The sequence below is a fragment of the Artemia franciscana genome, chromosome 7 (genome assembly GCF_032884065.1).
Source record: "Artemia franciscana chromosome 7, ASM3288406v1, whole genome shotgun sequence".
NCBI classification, from domain to species: domain Eukaryota; kingdom Metazoa; phylum Arthropoda; class Branchiopoda; order Anostraca; family Artemiidae; genus Artemia; species Artemia franciscana.
The window spans coordinates 18,188,236-18,208,825 of NC_088869.1; the positions used below are offsets into that span (position 1 = coordinate 18,188,236).

The following is a 20,590-nucleotide window of genomic DNA, read 5'->3' on the forward strand; positions in this document are numbered from 1 at the left end:
TGGATGCCACTGCATAGAATGTCAACCGTTAAATTTGTCCTTGTTGGTAGCTGCACTGCAGTTCACAAGTTCCAAGTGAAGGTATATGGGAACCATATGAGTGTATGGCTGGTTATCGGTACCCTAGGATATAGCATATTGAGGTAGTGCTGTAGGATCAAGTTTGCTTGAGCACCAGTATCAGTCTTAAAATCTGCCTGGATCTGTCTATTAATGGTTATGGTCGCAAAAGTGCCATCCTTACTATTAACTAAGTTGAATGCATAGAGATATGATTCTGATTCTTCACTTGGATCAGAGCTAGATGGGTGTTCTCCACCCATTGCATTAACACTTGTTGATTTTCAATAGCATTTAGTGTTTTCCTTTTGTAAACCCTGGTAAAAGGGTTGACGTTTTCACAATTTGCGCAAAACTGTCCTTTTGAAGGGCTCTCTTTTTGCAGTTTCTTGATATAGAGTCAATTTCTTGCTTTATTTCTCGTTTCTATTCCAACGTTTTTAGTTGCGCTTGGGTTGTTTCATATATTTAGCAGATTGTTATGGCCCTTTCAAGTGTCAGTTGATCTTCTGCTAACAGTGTCTCACGGTTTTTTGTATTCCTTACACTGTAGACAATCTTGTCTTGAATCATTTCACTCTCTTCAGTTGAGCCAAAGGATTTGACAAGAATCTTAAGTTCGGTAATTTGTGTAATTCACGTAAAACAACTTTTGTGTAATTCGTCTAATTTGAATTTGTCCCTTTCCAGTTGTTCTCTTTTCTGAAACACATACCCTGAGAAAATTTCTTTGCGTTTTGGTGTAGCATAATCTTTATACTTTTTAATATATATTGTTATTTTATCCACCTCAACTACTGGTGCGTCAAATATTTTAAATATTTTCCCTCCTCAATCTTCAGCCCAGATGAGGAGATAAGCACATTGCACTTTTTCAGTCTTTCCTGTTAAAGGGCTATGGAACGTAAGTGTAGCATGGTTTTCAAATTGTATCCACTCGCTGTCCGAATTTTTTGCAAACCGTTGATTGAAGGCTTTTGGACAACCATTTTGGATTTTTACTTCTGAAACCGTGTAGAAGTTAATCTCAATCTTTTATTATGACCCAAGCACCTATAACATAAAAGGCAGAATAAGGAAAGCGAAGCACATGGGGTAGCATTAACACTAAGAAAGCACGTGAGGGCTAGGCGGGTGAAGCTTCATTCTAGGTGAGCGTTAAAGGGTGAGAGGATTTTCGTGTTGATTTTCTTTTTTTAATTCAAGTTTATACGGTTAATAGGATTTTCAATGTTGCATCAGGAAAAAATTAGTGTTTCTGGAAAAAGAATGTGATTACTAAGAAATTATTCGATTACCAAGATTATAGGAAGCACTTAGCAAAGCGAGCTATCTAGAACGCCAAAAAATTATATACTAAAAACATACTACCACTAAGAACTCACCGCAGCACCAAGCCGCCTAAGGCCAAAATAGCCGTTCACGCTCCTCCTCCATCACAATCTAATCAAAGCCTCCCTCTTTGTAACCTTCCAGGAAGTTCCCGTTTCACTTAAATGTTTCTTTATGACGCCCTCCACCCCAACTGCGGACAATCTGCTTTCTATTTAGCCCTAGACGGTTGGCTAAAAAGAACAATTTTTGGCAATCTTTCATCCTTCATCCGCAGAACTAAAACACCCAGTGTGGATTTAATTGTTTCTGCCCAGAAAAAGTCTGATTCATGGACACAATCAAGTTTTTTCAAACTTCTTACTGTAGAATTTGCTTTAGGATTTCAATAAGAACGTCTCTACACGTCTTACTATTTCCTTTTCACTCTCTAGGGATTTCTTCTTAATCTTCAAAGAAAATCTTATGCGTTTTAACCATTGCATATAAGTGAGCATTGGCCTCCGAGATTTTCTTTAAAGATTGAGAACTTGAAAATTCAAAATAGTAGTCAGCGACAATAACCTCAACCTAAATCCAGATTCCCAGGATCTAGAAGCATAGATTCTCGAAACTCCAGGAAGCAATCCCATTGCTATAAATTAATTATTATTATTATTATTAGTGCTGCTATTACTACCGTTTCTATTACTGATGAAGACCCAGTGCAGAAATCTTGCCACCTGCACCCAAAACAAATAACTGCACACGCTTGTCCTCAACCTGAATTTATTTAAGGCTTTATTCTTAGTCCCCTCTAATGAAGTTCTAATTTCCCTTAAACACTTCCTTCTCCTCACTCACCCTAGTAAAGGATGAACTGCTTTTCTTCCTGCTCCAGATGTTAATCTTTGGGCATCTGTTTTCCTCAAAATGTAATCTAGCTCTCTGTCAGTTTAGCTCTAGAAAATGTAATTCAATAACTTTTTGATAGTCCATTGTTTGAGTCTTTATGGTTTTGTGTAAAACTCCAATAAAAAAAACATGTTTTACACTGTTAAGTAAGCATAATGAGCAAATATAAATGCATTTGATTATTAAATAAAGCAAGACGAAGATTGCCAAAGTCGAAGACTGCCAAGTTGTTGTCGTAGTCGCGACTACGACTAAGACTAAGCCCCGTGTGAAATGCCACTAATATTAACTTCTGCTATGGGCAGGGTTGCTGCCTTTAGTATGAAAGTGCTATTTAAACACTATTTTATTATTGTAGCACATACTCAGGGATGCTAAAATAACAAAAAAGTACTATTTTAGCACTATTACAGTAAATTTTTTATACTATTATGAAAAGAGAAATCACCAATGCAACAGCACAAACACATAAAAAAAGGAGACAAAAGGAGAAAAGGAAGACTGTTTTCCTAAATTAGTGATTAATATAGACCAGCACTTGAATGAGGCCTTAACCCTACTCATCCATACAATCACATAGGTCAAACAGAACAGCCATACACAATTAACCATAAAGAATAATCCATGGACAGGCAGTCATGTCGTCAATAAGTATAAGTCGTCATTGACCAAACAATAGAAACAATAAAGACAAATAATTCAGAGACAACAACCCAACACAAGGGCTCATCAGGAGAAAACACTTGCCTATAGGGTTTTGGCACTTTAAATTCTCTACCCAGTCAAGTGTTGTGCCTACCACAGAATATCCATGGCATCCCCGTGTCAGGTATCACCCTCAAAATACATGCCTATGAAAAAAATGCTATGGTATCGAAAATTGCTGTGTAGCACGAAAATTTCGGCAGATGCGGGGCATTTTACTAACTTAGGATGGCGGCAACCCTGATTCAGGGGCAACACATTTGAACATAAAAGTGATACGCTACCAACATGAGTTTAATATATGACAGAAACTCAGGAGTAAGGACTTTGATATTATTTTAAATTCATATAGACCGTTTTCATAAGTTCATAGCTTTGAAATTCCTCTATAACTTGTATGGACAATATCGATTTTCAGTGGAAATGCATAGCTTAGGCTAATACCTAACTTCTCACTTAAATATACCCTCACCACTTTTGGCCGAATATATGTATCTCTGGATATAGGTTTCTATAAGACTTAACATCAAAATTTAGGCCTAAGCAGCAAATATCCTTTCCATATAATAGTCTATGCAGCAGCCATGATATTTAGAAATAGACTACCATAAGATATGGAATCTAAGGGTAGGCTTATTTTATTTATTTTATTAAGGTGTTTCAGTCAAAGGAGTAGCAATTCTATACTCTTACTTTTTTGGAAATATTAAGATAACAAAAGGGTAAAATTCTAGTTAATTGACTTCTTGCTATCTCAGAAAGAGTTTAGTTTAGGAAAATGAAACTTTCAAGAATGAATCTACAGACTAAAGTATGTCCTGGGAAGGTATTTTGAAGCAACTACCTCCACTCCTTCTCCCTCTAGAGGGCCCTGACCTTTGATGACCTTTAAAAATATGTGTGTTATGAAAGTGAAACTTTGCAAAATAGATCTTCTGCTTAATTGAAGTACAACAAAATTGTTTTCAGCTTCATAACTTTGCTCAATTCCATTTTAGGCTATAAGGTTTTAAAGATATGCAAATACATTTCCTAAATTTGGAAAAAAAAACATTGATATGGCTTAAAATTCTACTCAAATAACAGGAATTGCATTTTCAGAACTAAAGGCAGAGAAAAAGCAACTAGTAACTGGTAACCTGTAACTAGTAACCTGTCATGTAGGCAAATTTTAGGGCCCTCTAGAGGGAGAAGGAGTGGATGTGGATACTTTAAATACCCTCCCAGGACATACTTTGGTCTGTAGATCCATTCCTGAAAGTTTCATTTTCCTAACCTAAACCCTTTCTGAGATAGCAAGAAGTCAATTAACTAGAATTTTACCAACAAAAGTAAGGCTAGCCTACCTTTACATCCTCCATCTATTACCTTAATTAATTAATTACCTTAATTTGCACTTCGGAGCAAATTAAGATCTGTAGATCTGTTGAATGCTCCTGAGTTGAATCGGTGATGTCTCATAGCAGGACAGAATGTCCCACTCATACTTCCAGTCTTTCATGGCCCACTCTTTATCCAGTGCCTTCTTGAATGCTTCAGGGGTGGGGGCTGAGACTGTTGCTTCGCACAGTTCATTCCAGGGGTTGATGACTCTGTTGGTGAAGAAACTTTTTCTGGCCCTGGTTCTGACTGACTGCTTGAACAGCTTCTTTGAGTGTCCTCTGGTGCACTGTGGGGGGCCTGGGTGGATGGGCAGGATCTTGGCATATGATGAATTCAGCAATTTGCGGGTCATCATCATGTTGCTACAGTTGTGCCTGTACATGAGGGTAGGGAGGTTGAGAGCCCGTAAACGATCTTGATAAGGTTTGTCTCCAAGGTTTGTGATGGCATTGGTTGCTCTCCTCTGGACTCCCTCAATTAGCCTGACATCTCCTTTGTATGTTGGGAAGGCAGCGCACATGCCAAAATCCAAAACGGGTCTGACTAGTGCCTTGTAAAGTTTCAGGAAAACTAGTGGGGATCTGCTGGTAACTGTTCTTTTGATCAGACCTAAGTTTGTGTTGGCCTGGGACACGCTCTTGATGGTGTTGGCATGGAACTTGAGAAGGCTGTCAACAATGACCCCAAGGTCGCGTTCCTCTGTGCTGGTCTTGATGGGTGAATTGGAGTTGGAGGCATGTTCATGCATATGGTATTGGGCACATGGGTTTGAGGATCCAAAGTGTAGCATGCTGCACTTGCTTATATTGAACGATAAGAGCCATTTGTCTGCCCACAGCTGGATTTTCTGGACATCTGTTTGCAGGGATTTTACATTCACTGCTCCAAATAGCTTTGAGTCATCAGCATAGAGAGACAAGTTGTTTTCCACCTCGCTGAATATATCGTTGATGTAGATGTTGAACAGTGTAGGACCAAGAACAGTTCCCTGCAGTACTCCACTGATGACATCACAGGGCTCGGAAAAGACCTTTTCACCTCCAACACCAAATAGCCTGACAGGAAGTCCATAAGCCAATCAACCAGGTTGGGGTGTAACTGGGCAGCAGTAAGCTTTTCTCTTAGCCTTTTGTGTGGGACTTTATCAAAGGCCTTAGCAAAGTCTAGTAAAACTAGGTCCACTGGCAATCCTTTGTCAAGCAAATCTGTAATGATGTCATATGTTTCCAGTAAGTTTGTTTCAACTGACTTTCTTGGTTGAAACCCATGCTGATTAGGGGATAGGATATTGTTGACTTTCAGATGTTCCAGTATTGCATCATTGACCACTCTTTCAAGGATTTTTGCGACTACTGATGTGAGACTTATAGGTCTGTAGTTTTCTGCTTTAAGTCTGCTGCCTTTTTTGAATATTGGGGTCACAAAAGCAGTTTTCCAATCAGATGGGACAGATTTGGCATTAATAGACTTTTGGAATAGGTCAGACAGTGGTCCTGCGATGATGGTTGCCAGTTCCTTCAGCAGTCTTGGGTGTAAGTGATCTGGTCCAGCCGATTTATTTGTGTCAAGATTTTGAAGCTGTTTGAGGATGTTGGAGGGGTCGATGCTGACTTGCTCCATCATTGTGGGGGCTTCATAGCCCGGGCAGTTTGGCAGGGGGCCTTCCGGTTTACAAGTGAAAACTGAAGCAAAGTGCCTATTTAGTTCGTTTGCTTCATCAGTTATGTTGGTTACAGTAGTGCCACAGGGTTTCACCAGTCTTGAGACAGTTCGACGGGAGTGGTTCTTGCTGGAGACATAATTCCAGAATTTTTTAGGATTTGTCTTACTTTCTTTGGCAAGATTGGACTCCAGATTTTCGTAGAGTTTTCTGGTGAGGTTTCTCAGCTTGTTTCGTGCCTTGGTGAATTTTGTGTGTTGCTGCAGGTCTCCTGACTGCCTGAACTTTTTCCATGACCTCTTTTTCCTGTTTATTTCTCTTTTGATGTCTCTTGTCATGTAGGGGAGGGATCTAGGTTTTGGTTTGAAACTGGTCTTTGTGTGGGCATCCTGAGCTTTCAGCAAAACACCCTTGAATTTGGTCCATTGTTCGTCAACTGTGCCACTTAGTACATTCGGCCAGTCTGTAGTGGATAATTCATTTCGAATAGCAATGTAGTCGATAAACACTTTTTTGACTAGCTTGTTCTTAAGTACCTTCACTTTCAGCATGAGCTCTATAGTTAGGTGATCGCTTTTACCAAGGGGTGGTGAGTAATCAATACTTTGTACTAAGCTTTTGTCATTCAAGATAACCAGGTCAAGTGTTGTTGGGCGCTGAAGCAATCTGTATCTAGTTGGTTGGTCAACTATCTGGTGTAGGGACAATTCACTGAGGCAATTTAGGAAAGGCTGTTGCTTGTCTTGTTTGGTTGGAGTGGCACCACATCCAAAACCGTTTATCCAGTTTATATTTAGTGTGCATATTATTTCTGCTATTGCTTGTTTGGTTACAACTTGGGATGGGGCTGAGGGACTTCTGTAGATGCATCCATTCTGACTGTCTCTGACTCATGGCTCCCTGGCACACATAGATCAAAGCAAACTGCCTCAAGAAAGGGGCAAAGGAGAGGAACATCAATTATCTTTGTATTGTATCCTGCTTTAGCGAGGGCTAGTGTTCCTCTTTTGCAACCCTGGGACGACAGATTTGAGAGAACTTGGTAACCTGGGATTTTCACATGGGAATCGTGAAGTTTGTTACTACTGTTTTTAGGGCAGACTTCAGTCAGTAAGATCACATCGAACTAGGGTTTTTAGTTCATCAATTTTGTTGGGCAACTGGTCAACATTAGTAACACATACACTAAAGTCAGAACTTACGGTTGCTGGTTCTGGTTGGCTTCTGTCCAGTATGGTTTGTCTGTTGTTATTTTCACCAGAGTCACTTTCTTCCTCAACAGAAACAAAGCTCAAGTCTTCTTCTTCTTCCTGGGAAGCCTCCGCAGTTACAATAGTACTTGAAAAACTTGAATCTGCTGAATTCGCTAGTCTAGACTACTTTAGAATACTTTCCATTGTGTTGAGTTAGAGGGTAATGATAAGGTTTTGAATTTGAAGCATGAATCTGTCTATGATTTCAGTACTTTTTTCTAACTTTAAAATCCAAGAAACAGACCAAACCAGGGTCAATGTTGGTATTACCTGAACAATTGTTTTGGGTCATGAAACTATTGTTAATAGATGCATTTTGACTTTTTGAACATCTTTTCTCTCTTGCAAAACTACTGCAAACTCACTGTTATAGAGCTATTATATATTTGCACATTAGGGGGGGGGGTAAAGCATAGCATATATTAAATACAGCAATGGTCAGTTTAAATATTTAATAGTAGCCTATATATATAGATATGCTATGCTTTACCCCCACCCCCCTAATGTGCAAATATATAGCCCAAATTTGTTTCTAAATTTTTACAGATTTGCAATTTCAAATATCTGATCAATGAAAATAGAAGTGATTACAATTCTATATATATAAATACAAGAATATTTGGGCTGGAATAACTCCATAATGGTGGGTTTGCTTTAGTTTTGCAAGAGAGAAAAGATGTTCAAAAAGTCAAAATGCATCTATTAACAATAGTTTCATGACCCAAAACAATTGTTCAGGTAATGCCAACATTGACCCAAACCAGTAACCTTTGTTCTAGATGTTCTGATAGTGGATGACATAGATGGTGCTTTATCCATGAAAGATTTACCATTGCTTAGGCATAGTGACCATATGTTCAACCCTAGTACACAGAAATAGAACAGAAATTTGTAAGACATGTTTTTATGGACTAGGCTACCATGAATCAATTAAAGAATGAAGAAACCAGTGAATAGTTTTTCATTGAAAAACAATATATTAGAAGTACATAGAGCAAAAGTAAATTTTTATTGATAGAAACAGTTGAAAACATAAAATAGTGAAATTGGTGAAGAAACAAGAACACTTCCATTTAAGCTGAAAATTGGCAATGCTGTTTTCTTATCTTAACCAAGTGTAATCCAAAAATCAGAGGAATAAATATCAATCTGCTTATCTGCTTTGCTAATAATTGACCCTATAGAGTGGTGTGTTACCCTAACTTGCATTTTTAAGGCCAATCTTGTTACTTAAGGACTTTTCTGTTTCATCTTGTTTTAATTAGCCCGTGTGAACACTTGGAACACTGGTGTTCATGCACTGTTGTCACTATTAGAATGGTAGAGTTATGGAGAAAATAAGGGACTGTCTAACTCAGTTGCCCTAAAAAGAACAAGACATTTGCCTAAAAAAGGTGTTGATGAGTGCAAAGGTTGTGACTTCAAATTGCAAGATGATGATTTTGCACTGATTTGCAACTTGTGCAAATCCTGGATATGCATTGTATGCCTGGAAATGACAGAGCTGGAATACCACTTATTCACAAAAATGACTTGGAGACTCAGGTCACTTAGGTTCTGCCCTGTATATAAACAACAGAAAACTTGCTCAACCAAGGACTGACATGTACAGATTTTAAAGATATTTTGAGGAGTGAAATTGAAATCATTTAAGGCAAGGTAGGATAACTTTTGTGCTTTATTAGAGCCTTTCCAACAGAAAGTAGCTGAAATTGGGAAAGACCTGAAAAATAAGTGCACACTTTCCAACTTCCAACATTTTACTGAGAACTTAATTGGAGTGAACTGTCAGAGCTTGGAAAAAAGCCTAACTGAAAAATTTGTGAAAAAGGATAAGGAACTCAGTGTCAGTAACTCAAACTTAAGTTCAGTTTATGTGTCAGGTTTTGTGGAAAAAAAACTGATTGTGATGGTTTAGCTGAAGATGCAACTTTGTCATCTTGTAGACAACAAAACAAGACCAATTGCAAATTTTTTAACAAAAAGCTATCTGTACTTTGCCTTGCAAAATGTAGCTACTCAGTTAGACTTGGTAAACATACATCTGGTAAGATCAGGCCTATTGAGTTGATGTTCAAGACACCAGTAGAACAAGATACAGCTTGTTTCTTTCTGATGTCTGAGACTGCTGGTATCAAAGGTACATACCCCTTGTTCAAAGTCTCTCATGATCATACTACCATTGAACTGATGGGAAAAAGAAGTACAATGCCCTGAAACAGGAGCTAAAATCAAAATTGGATACTGGCAAAACTAACTGCAAGATAAAACATAGCAAAAACAGACTAACCCTTGTGAATAATAACTCTTTTCATGAAACCCCAAACAGCTACATAAGCATGAAAGAGTGACTCCCTAAAAAAGTTGAAGTGTCTGAATGATAAATATTTGGTAACATATACAAATGTAGACTGCCTGTCATCTAAATTGGAAGAGTTTAGTGAGCTAATAAAGCAATGTAAACTACATTTAGTTGTTGCTGACAAAGTTTTACCAAAACGTTTCAGTGACCTGTCTATTTATTTTCAGCAGCTACCATAATATAATTTAGTGTCTAATTATTCAGCTAAAAGAGGGATTTGTATTTATATTCATGGTTCTATTAAGTGTTCTGTAGTTGTTGATTCACTAGTAGACTCAGTGTTGGAGTGTCTTTTGGTTGATGTTAAATTGCCCTATCATAGTACTTACATGTGTATTGCAGCTTTTTATTGTAGTCCTACTGTGAATTTATCAAGTCCAGTTAATAATGCCAAAGTTCCTTATTCTTGGTGACTTCAATTTACCTTTGATAGATTGGAGTGTGCATAGTACAAGTCAGTTCACTTCATCATATGAGCAGCAATTTTTAGATAGATTGGATGATCTATACTTATACCAGCATATTGATAGGCCAACTTGAGTCAGAAAAGATGCTATTCCATCAATTATAGATCTGGTTACTACCAAGTCAATTGATGATATTTTTTGTATAGATTTCTGTCTGCCTTTATGTAAAAGTGATCATGTTGTGCTTAATATTTACATGAACATTGATGCTCAACGGGTTTTGAGTTTTATTGGCATGATTATACTAAAGCAGATTATGGATCAATGCAACAATTTATTTTGTGCATTAATATCATGAATGAACTAAAAAATAATCATGTTTCTCTGGACACCGTGTTTGATTTTGTAAAAAGAGTGTTGATGGAATGTAGGGATAAATTTGTTCATTTGGTGAAGAATTTTTCTGGTCATAGAAATAAACCTAAACTTCCAAGACACATACTGTAAGCAATACTTGAAAAAAAATAGTGTTTGGTGGTTGTATATTGAGTCACAACATAGTAAAGTAGTCAGGCAAGGGCATTTGGATACTCAGTTGCAAAAAGTTTCAGGTGAATGACATGCATATTCACTAACAAGAAACAAAGTCACTTGGCTTCTTAGGACTAATCATGAAGAGCCTTAGTCATATATTATTTACTCAAGCACCTTATCACCTAAAATATTTTGGAAATTTTTAAATAGGAATAGGCCTCACCTTGCACCATCTACACTCACACATCAGGATACACACCAAAAGATGGATAGTGATTCTGAGAAGACTCTTATTTTTAATCAAATTTTTTCTTCAATTTTTGATTAAAACGCAGCCAATTCATTCAAATGAAGTTAATTTTGCATCTCAAGTAGAGTCAGTGGTGTTCTTGGACATTCTTGCTCCATTTGCTGATATGGATCTTTCATTGACTGAAGTTTATGCTGTTCTTACAAAATTGGATACATCTAAAGTGCCAGATATAGATGGTTTCACAAACATAATGATAAGACAAATTGCTTGTGAAATTGCAGAACCACTTACTTATATATTTAACTTATCTTTGGTGCATGGACTGTGTCCTTCAGGGTGGAGGAAGGCCTTGGTAAAGCCACTTCACAAAAGTGGCTCCAAGTTGGATTTTAAAAATTATTGGCTGATTTCAATTACATCTATTTTTCGCCAGTTGATGGAAAAGTTGATTGTTTCACGTGTTTTTTCATCTTTGAAATCCTGCTCAGCATGGTTTTCAAAAAGGTGAGTCTTGTAACACTCAGCTTCTTGAGGTTATTTTGGCTTTTCAACGTTTTGCTGATTTAGCTATACCCTTTGACTGCATTTATAATGACTTCTTGGAGGTATTTGACAAAGTTTCAATACCCATCCTTCTTCAAAGATATGCAGCTTATAAATTGGGTATAAAAACACTTGCATTTATTGCTGATTATCTAAATGGAAGAACTCAGCAGGCTGTTGTTCGTGAAGCTATGTCATCCTCAATTGATGTGTTAAGCAGAGTCCCCCAGGGTAGCTGCCTGGGTCCAATTTTATTTTGTTTATTTATCAATGATCTGCCGTCCTCTGTTCAGAATTCTACTGTCAAGATGTTTGCAGATGATGTAAAACTTTATCTACCAGTACAAGACCAAAATGATGTGCAACTTTTACAGAAGGATCTTGACTCTCTAACTTATTGGTGTGAATCTAATTCCATGTTCATAAGCCCTTCTAAGTGTGTTGTTCTTCATTATGCTCGTAAACTCCCACCTGTGTGTACTTACCAGTTGCCTGGCATACAAATCCCTTCTAGCAAAATAGTGCGTGACCTTGGTGTTTACTTTGATATCAATTAAAATTTGATAAGCATGTTTCGGAAATTGTAAAGAATGCAAATTATCATTTGTCATCTATGAAGAGAAGCTATAGTAAGTTTAACATTTGCAACTTCTTACTACTATATAAATCACTGGTCTGCCCTCTTCTTGAGTATAATACTTTGGTTTGGTTTCCATTAAATCTAACAGATGAGCATAGGGTAGAAAAGGTTCAGAGAAGGGCCACTAGTTTGGTCCCATACCTTCAGCGCCTTTCCTATCCACAGAGACTTTCTAGGCTTCAACTCCCGTCGTTGAAGTTTTGTAAACGCTGTAGTGACCTTTTAAATGTGTTTTGTATACTTAAAGGGGTGGATGATGTTGATCTAAGTTAATTTTTCAAATTTAGCCATTATCATTCTACTCATCACCATGATTATTAATTGTATCCCCCAAAACCACTGAAAAAAAAATTGGTCAATCATCTTTTGTTAGTAGAGTTGATGGACCATGGAATGGTTTGCCTTTGGATGTTGTTGAGGCAGAGAATGTTTAAAATTTTAAGAGTGCATTAGTAAATACGCCTTTTTATTTAGATGCTTTTTATTGTGTATTTCCTGTTATTTAGAAGTTTTTGCTATTTAGTTTTGTTGTTGCCAATTTACTCTAGATTAGTATTATGATTTTGCGTTTTTGCAACAAGCATTGATGCTTACCACTATTTGTAATAATAAATAAAAAGATTTATCTCCCAAGATTGGAAAAACTATCAACTAAAAAAGGAGAACAAAGACAATTTACAAAAGCTCTTTATCTTCAGATAAACTAGAAAAGTTCAAACAAGCCAGAAATCATTCAAAATAATTGACCCATTGAATGCAGACACCACCTTACAAGCTGATATTAACTCTTTCTCTAAATGGGAAGTTAGTTGACACATTGAACTAAATACCAAAAAGTGCAGAACTGTCCATTTTGGGAAGACTAACCCTGATCATGTATACAATATCACCAGTTGAAGTAATGCACAATCTCAACCTATTTCAGATGCAATTGAAGCTCAAGAATTTGGGCTTATTAAAGAGAACAAGTTGAAATTCACATGCCGTACAAGACTGATTGTTGGTCAAGGACCACTAAGACTAGGGCTAACAAAAAGGACAATCTTCACCAGAATTTGACAGACAATATTTAAGTTATAGAAAACCCTACTTTTACCCGTTATAGAATATGGAATGACTGTTGCCTCCCCTATCAGTAAGGATGATGTAACTACCCTTGAGTCAAGTGAACAAAAGGCCACAAAATGTATAGAAGGGTTCAAAAATCAGGATTATCCTGCAGGTTAAAAAAAAACTTAAGGTACCTTCACTAGTTCATAGAAGACAAAGGGAAGCCATGATCATGACTAAGAAGTTACTAGCCAGCAACAATCCCCCATTGTATATCTAACCAGACACCCTGCAGAAGACTAAAGCCTACTCATTAAAACTGTTCCAGAAAAGAGCCCAGGTATGTACAGCAAAACACTTCTTATCTAATAGAATTGTGGCATACTAGAATTCTGTAACTGATGATACAGTAACAGCCCTTACCACCAATGCACTGAAATCTGGAGTTAATTGTGACTGGCTAAAGCAACTATAAATAATAAAGTGAGATGCAGCCAATTGGAATCATTGCCATTGCTCACCAGCAACATCACAGAATTTACCTTAGTGGCTGGACAGTGTCCAAGACTAGGCAGCATTTTGTAAATATTTAGCAGTTGGGCACTTCTTAAGAAAATATTTTAGATAACTAATTTTAGTTCCATTAGATTCCTTATTTGATTATCTTTCCAAATATTATTTCTGCTTTTTTGACTATGTACCCCTCATCCCTGATGTGTTTAGATATAGCTATAATTATGTATTTCTGTATTAATTGTATTTTGTGATATGTAATATGTTCTTTGATAAAACAGGTTTCTGCAGTCTTTGCTCAATAAAATTCAGTTTGCCTAAGTAAATTACAGTAGATTTTGGGTAAAGTAGTTTTTTTTTTTAATGATCTGAAAATGTGGATAACAGTAAAAAGAAACATGACAATTTGATTAATAGAAACATTCTGCATATTTTAAAGTAAGAATTCCATTGTCAGTGCTTTTTTAATACCCTAGGGATATATCTAGAGGGGAGGGTGCACTGTCAGAAAAGAAATAATAATATTTGGAAATAGCATAAAGTCAGTTTATGTCTTTTGTGTGTTTCCTTTAGAAGTGGCCTACCATTAAATATTAGCTTATTTTCTCTAAGCCTAGACTAAGCAAACTAGCAGTTCTAGACTCAGCAGAAAGTAGGGAGATTCTGGTATTTTTTCAAGAATATGCTACAATTGAAGATTGATTCTATGCTGATTGTAAGAAGCAAATTTTGGAAGCACCATCATTGTTATTATTTACTCCCTATTTTGACTTTATTGATTCACGTCCATCTAGCTCATGTTCTTAGTATTTTGTTCTCCTTATATAAGAGGTACAACCCCTTCAGCAGGTGCATTTACCTTCAAACAGAGTTCTTCTGTATGTTTTGCAGTTCCTTTCAGAATTTGGCATGGCATTTTCTGACATTATTGCTCAATCTTTGTTGATCAATAATCTCCTCTGGTGAGACATTGTTAAAAAGCTTGTTCTAGTGGCAGTTATGATGATCAACAATGTAGGTAAAGGCAACCTATAATTGAAATTTTTGTTTGTCAAATTTAATTTGAGAATTTCAAAGATGTATTTCATTGCATGGGCAAGGAGGGGGCAGGGGGAGTGGTAACTGCCCCCCTCCCTAGAATTTCAAGTTTATACTAGATATTATCAAGAACTTTTTGTATGTTGGAATTTTTCTAGATGTTCATTGGTGGATTTTGTAGTATTTAATTGAAGCTTTCAGAATTTGATAAGACAGTGGGAAAGTGTATAAAACTGTGAAATACAGGAGTAAACATGGGTTTATTCCAAAATTGTAAGACAATATTTAATTGATGTTGAATATATTGGCATTTATTTCCAACAATATTATGAATTTGTGTTCTGGCAAAAAGTATTTTTCATTTGCAATTGTTGGTTAACAAATATGTTTTTGCAATTGTTGATCAACAACTTATTAGCTAAAAATGGCCTATAACAAAAAGACCTATTGCTATCCTACAAAATATAATAATTAGTCTCCATGGTCTATAGAGCCAGCATCAGTAAATATATTCATCATGATTATTATTAACCATAATTTATTGAATCTAGACAAGTTACCAAGTACAAAGAAATGTATAAATGAAAGCAAAAGGTTTTGAAAAACTATGAAAATTGTCTCATATTGTATTATACTTTTTTCCTAAAGGACAATTCAGAAAATAACTGGGATGATACCTTATTGATTAAAGCCTGGGATGCTGCTGTACCTCATGTGAAGTTGGAGCTAGAAAGACAGCAAAATGAGGAGAATGGCAGATCATCAAAAGATGACACTAAAAAGCATTTTAGAAGGGACAAAAAGTGGAGAGTGAATGACCATTGTACAGCATTATATTCTGAAGATGGATTGCTGTATGAGGCTGAGATATCATATATTGACGAAGTTGCTGGAACTTGCATAGTAAAATTTGTTGGTAAGAAAATCATTCCTCTTTTAACTTCCGAGTTTACAGGGGAGGGGTCAACCAGCCCCCATGCCCATCATTATTGCCTCAAGGCAAGGGCTATAAGTTAGACAATTCATCCATTACTTCAAGTATAGTATGTTTTATTGAGAAAGATGAGTATGTTTGATCTTTTCTTTCCAAAAAGACAAAGGGTATTCAGGTGAACCTTTCAGAGAATGTTGAGGGGACTGTAGAGCTAAATCAAAATACATTTTTTTGCATACAGGTTGACAAAAGTGCATAACTCATGAATGATGGTGCATATTAATTTGGAACTTTTAAGAAATGATAAGGAAGATGATAAATAACCTAAAGGGCTATATTTCCGTATTACTACAACTACCATTACTACTACTGTTACCAAGGCTGAGAATATTGAAATGAACATACAAGGAAATGCTGAGGGATGAAAGATCTAAAGCCAACCTGGCCAGTTTATTTTTTCAACGAAGAAGAAAGAAAATATACTTTGTGTTAATGAAACGAGGTGTCTTCAACGCTGATAATTCAAAGGTAAAAATTTAAATAAAAACAAATAAAATCCAAAACCAATAAATGAAAACAATCAATGACTGAGCATCACAAGCTAATAGACCTGCTGCAATGAGAACACCAAAGCAACTGGATAAAATAAAATGAAAATGAAGTTAATTATTCTATTGCGAAATATACTAGGGGAGGTGTGGGTACCCAAAGACATGTTCAAGTTTATGGCAGACATTTGGAGAATGCATTGGTCAAATTACTTGATTTTGCTACTTATTTAAATGGAACTGAATGGGCTTTCTCCCAGACTTTTTGCAGATTACTCTGTTGATAAATTTTTTTGGTACCTACAGTTTTTCTAATCCCCTCCTGTTGCCCCAGAGTACCCCAATCTCCAGGTACTCTGGGACACAGAGATTTATTTTGCCAAATATCATTTATTAAAAACCTATGATCTACTTTATTACAATAAATATATAAAACAGAAGCTTGTAACATTTTTCACTGAACAACATACTGTGAAAGGTCATCATCAAAGATCAGGGCTTTTGCTCATGTTCCATGCCACCACTCAGAATAGGTTTTGGCAGGTGAAAGGCAATTTTGCTTGCCATCACAAAGGCCTCATCCTTTATCTTTGGAAATATGAACTTCCAAATAGGGAGCTTTCGTTTCAGGAAGTTCACATTATGTCCTTCCATTTCAATCTCCAAGACCTCACCAGCATAATACTTTGAACTTTTTTAGTAGCATATGGAACCAGTACAAAATCACCAGGCTTCATCTCCTTGCTAGGTTCTTTTGCAGCCTCTTACAGGTCACTCAGGTCAACAGAAGTAGCATCATAACTGCTGTCACTAAAATGTAATGTCAGTTTTGCTAGCTTCCTTTTCTGTGTTTGCATTCCTTTTATGGTCTTCTGTATTTATTTTCGTTTGCTCCTTCTTTCTTTTTTCTCTTGAGATCTCTTAGTCTTTCTGCTTCAAAAATGGCACCTTTAGCAGGGGTCGCAGTCGAAATCTTTAATTGACCAGGCTTTCTTCCACCCTTTTTCTTCTAAATGCCAACTTGATGTTCAGGAAGAGGAAGTTTCTGACTTGGGAGAACACAAACAGGATTATCAGCCTTCCAAGTCCCAGGCACTGGCTGCCTGCCTGGTGAGCTGCTCTTTTTACCTTCAAAACCCTGCAGTTCACGCTCACCCTCCAACGGAGATTCCAAATTCAAAGATTCAAGAGTCAAAGATGGCGCAAAATCAGATTCTTGTCAGACGTCTGGATTGAGTGGGATAAATTCCTGGTTTAGAAAAGCCACTCATAATGTTTGATGGCGTGAAAGCTTTTGGGAAAACAACCCCAAGAAGTCATATTCTGTCACTGGTGTCCCAGCATGGTTTCCAAGCCAGTTTTCAATAGCTTGGTAAGAATAACTTTTTAATGGTGAATAAACAGTTACAGCAAGCAGCTGTAGCTTATTTTATGTGTGCGGGAGAAATGTAAGAATTTGCAAACCCATTTCCTTTGCTGCAGAAATACATTCGTAGCTCATGTAACAATCATGGTTATCTATGAGCAGAAGCGCTGGGCACTAGGGGAGCATGGCACATACCTTAAGTGGTCAAAGAAGCCAAGAAATATTTTTGTTGTCGTCAATTACTAATACAATTCTACTGCTAATACCTCTCTTACTACTACCATTACTACTGTGATACTAGTACTATTAAGGCTAAGTGTGTGAAGGTGAAAATTTGACAGAATATTCAGGGGAAATTTGAAATAAATCAAAAGACACTGTGTGCATCCAGATTGTCAAAAGAGTGTGTTTCAAGAATGGATTTGGGTATTAAGTGGGAACTTTGAGTATGCTTAAAGGGGAAGACCAATTGACCAAGAGATAATATGTTTGTGTTACTTCTAACACTACTGTCACTGCTAATTTTACTGCTACTACTACGACTGCTACTAAACTACTCCAACTATTACTTTGATTGCAACTACTTGTAAGCAGTGTTGTTACTATTCAAAATGTTGGGGAATGGGGGACAAGGAATTTTACCGAATGACTGGTCATTTTTACTGACTGTTTCTTACAATCAAATTAAATATAAAAAAATAAGTTTCCTCGGCTGAAAGTAAGGAGTATTATTCAAACTTAAAACGAACAGAAATTATTAATTGTATGAGGGGGGTAATCCCTCCTAAACACCTCGCTCCTTACTCTAAAGTTTTTGGCACTTAAAAAAAAATATTTATTTTTTTAACGACCCTTGTGTTTCAGGAGTTGTTCTTAAAGCATTGGGACAAAACTTAAGCTTTAATGTAAAGAGCGAGGTATTGAGGAGGGACGACCCCTCTCATATGCTGAATAATTTTTGTTCGTTTTAAGTTTTAACGTTACACCTTACTTTCAGTTGGAAAAAATTAGTTGTTTTCAATTCAATTTCTGAACATGTTTTAATTAACGCCAGGAAATATAGCCCCACCTCCATGGAAAAATATCCCCTAGACAACTTAATCCAGATGAAAATTTTCCCCAGACATTTAGCCTTAACATCTCCATGTGTAAAATTGAGTCGGTAAAGAGAAAACAAGACACATAAAGAAATTTAGTATAGGAATTCTGGATTCCACCAGTATAAAATTTTCCCAGAAAAGTTCACATCCTGGAAACTTCCCTCTCCATGGAAAATTCTACCTGTGTAAAATCCCCTAGCACCAAAATTTGTCCTCCCCTCTCCACTTGGAAAATATATGCATGCTTAACAATAAAAAATCCTGTACGCATACAATGGGCACATTTTATAGCTTAAAGACCTTTCCCCAGGGGCTGTGGGGGGTCATGTTATCTCTAAAGACATAGTTATTGGACCTTTCAACGATGCTCAACAAAATAGCTATCTCGAAATTTTGATCGGACGATTTTGGAAAAAAAGTGGCATGGAAAGAAGCCCAGTTGCCCTCCAATTTTTTTGGTCACTTTAAAAGGGCACTAGATCTTTTAGTTTCCGTTAAAATAAGCCCTCTCTCGACATTCTGGACCCACTGGGCCGATACAATCACCCCTGGAGAAATCAAACAGATAAAGACGCATCCGTGATCTTTCTTCTGGCAAAAAATTACAAAATTCCACAAATGCAAATAGGAGCTTGAAACCTCTACAGGAGGGTTCTCTGATACTCTGAATCTGATGGTGTGATTTTCATTAAGATTCTATGACTTTCAGGGGGTGTTTTTCTTTTTTTTGAAAATCAGGCAAATTTTTACCAGGCTCATAACCTTTCATGGGTAATACTAAACTTAATGAAGCTTCTATATTTGAAATCAACATAAAAATCTGATTCTTGTGAAATATCTATTGGTAAAAAAAATCGTTTTTTAGATTTTCGTTTATTATTGAGCCGGGTCGTTCCTTACTTACAGTTCGTTACGAAGTGTCTACCTAGCATAATGTTCGTTTTGAGTACGATACGTAAAATCACTGCACGAGTCGGTAAAACCACTGCATTTACCGACCGAGATTGAGATTTTGGTATATGTTATGTCACTATTTTCTGGCTCTTTATTTAACCAAATGGAAAATCGTGGTACCATCTGTAAAATCGCGACAGGAGCCTGCTGCGTTTTCTGACCAAGTTCGAGATTTCTGTAGATGACATGTCAGTATTTGCGTGGTCTATATTTAAACAAACAAAATTTTGGTTTTACGAGTGCCCAAAACATTTCCCCCCCCCCCTCATACTTGACGGCCCTGCTTGTAAGGCTAAGAGCATTAAGATGAAAATGGTACTAAGTTGGAACCTTCAGGAGAATGCTTAAAAGAGAAGATCAGGTGACCAAAAAGTAAATCGACATCCTACTACTAATACTGCAAACTACTACTAAATTTACAACTACTACTACTTCTATTGCAAATCCTTGTAATGCTGAGAGTATTAAGATGAAAATGTCAAAAATATATGAACATAAAGTTATCAAATGAACACATATCATAGCATCATATCATACTCATATCATAGCAGGTAATGTCATAGCAATTGCTAATTGTATTAAGTTGAAGCTTCCAGGACTTGATGAAAGGAATGTACAACTGATCAAAAGCCAATGTGTTAATACTATTCCTGCTATTACTATTGTTACTACTATTAGCAATACTACTGTGATTACTATTACAACTATGCCTAAGTGTATGAAGGTGAAATTTTCTGGGAATTTTGAGGGAAGAAAGTGAACTGAATCACAACACGCCATCTGTATGCAGGTTGTCAAAAGGGTGTATCAGCAATATCTACGAACAGTTTGGTGTGTGAAGTTGAAACTTACAGGGCTTGTTGTGGGGGGTGTTGAACTAACCAAAAGACAATATTTGCATCTTAATGCTACTGCTTCTGCTCCTACTACTACCACTGCTACTGTTATTGCTGCTGCTATTAAAGCTAAGCCTACTTCTATTAATTTTATTGCTACTGCTACTGTTACTGCTGGTACTACTACTACTGCTACTAAAGCTAAGAGTATTAAGGTGAAATATT

At 36.7% G+C, this 20,590-nt stretch overlaps 1 protein-coding gene across 1 annotated transcript in view; it reads left to right on the forward strand.

Moving 5' to 3' along the window:
• Positions 1-3,223: 3,223 nt before the first annotated feature.
• The window catches only part of LOC136028930 (survival motor neuron protein 1-like), a 46,114-nt gene continuing 28,747 nt past the window's right edge, over positions 3,224-20,590 (forward strand). The window contains exons 1-2 of the mRNA XM_065706908.1: positions 3,224-3,309; positions 15,276-15,543. Coding sequence (XP_065562980.1) covers positions 3,280-3,309; positions 15,276-15,543 — 298 coding nt within the window. The 5' untranslated portion in view covers positions 3,224-3,279. The remainder of the gene's footprint in view (positions 3,310-15,275; positions 15,544-20,590) is intronic.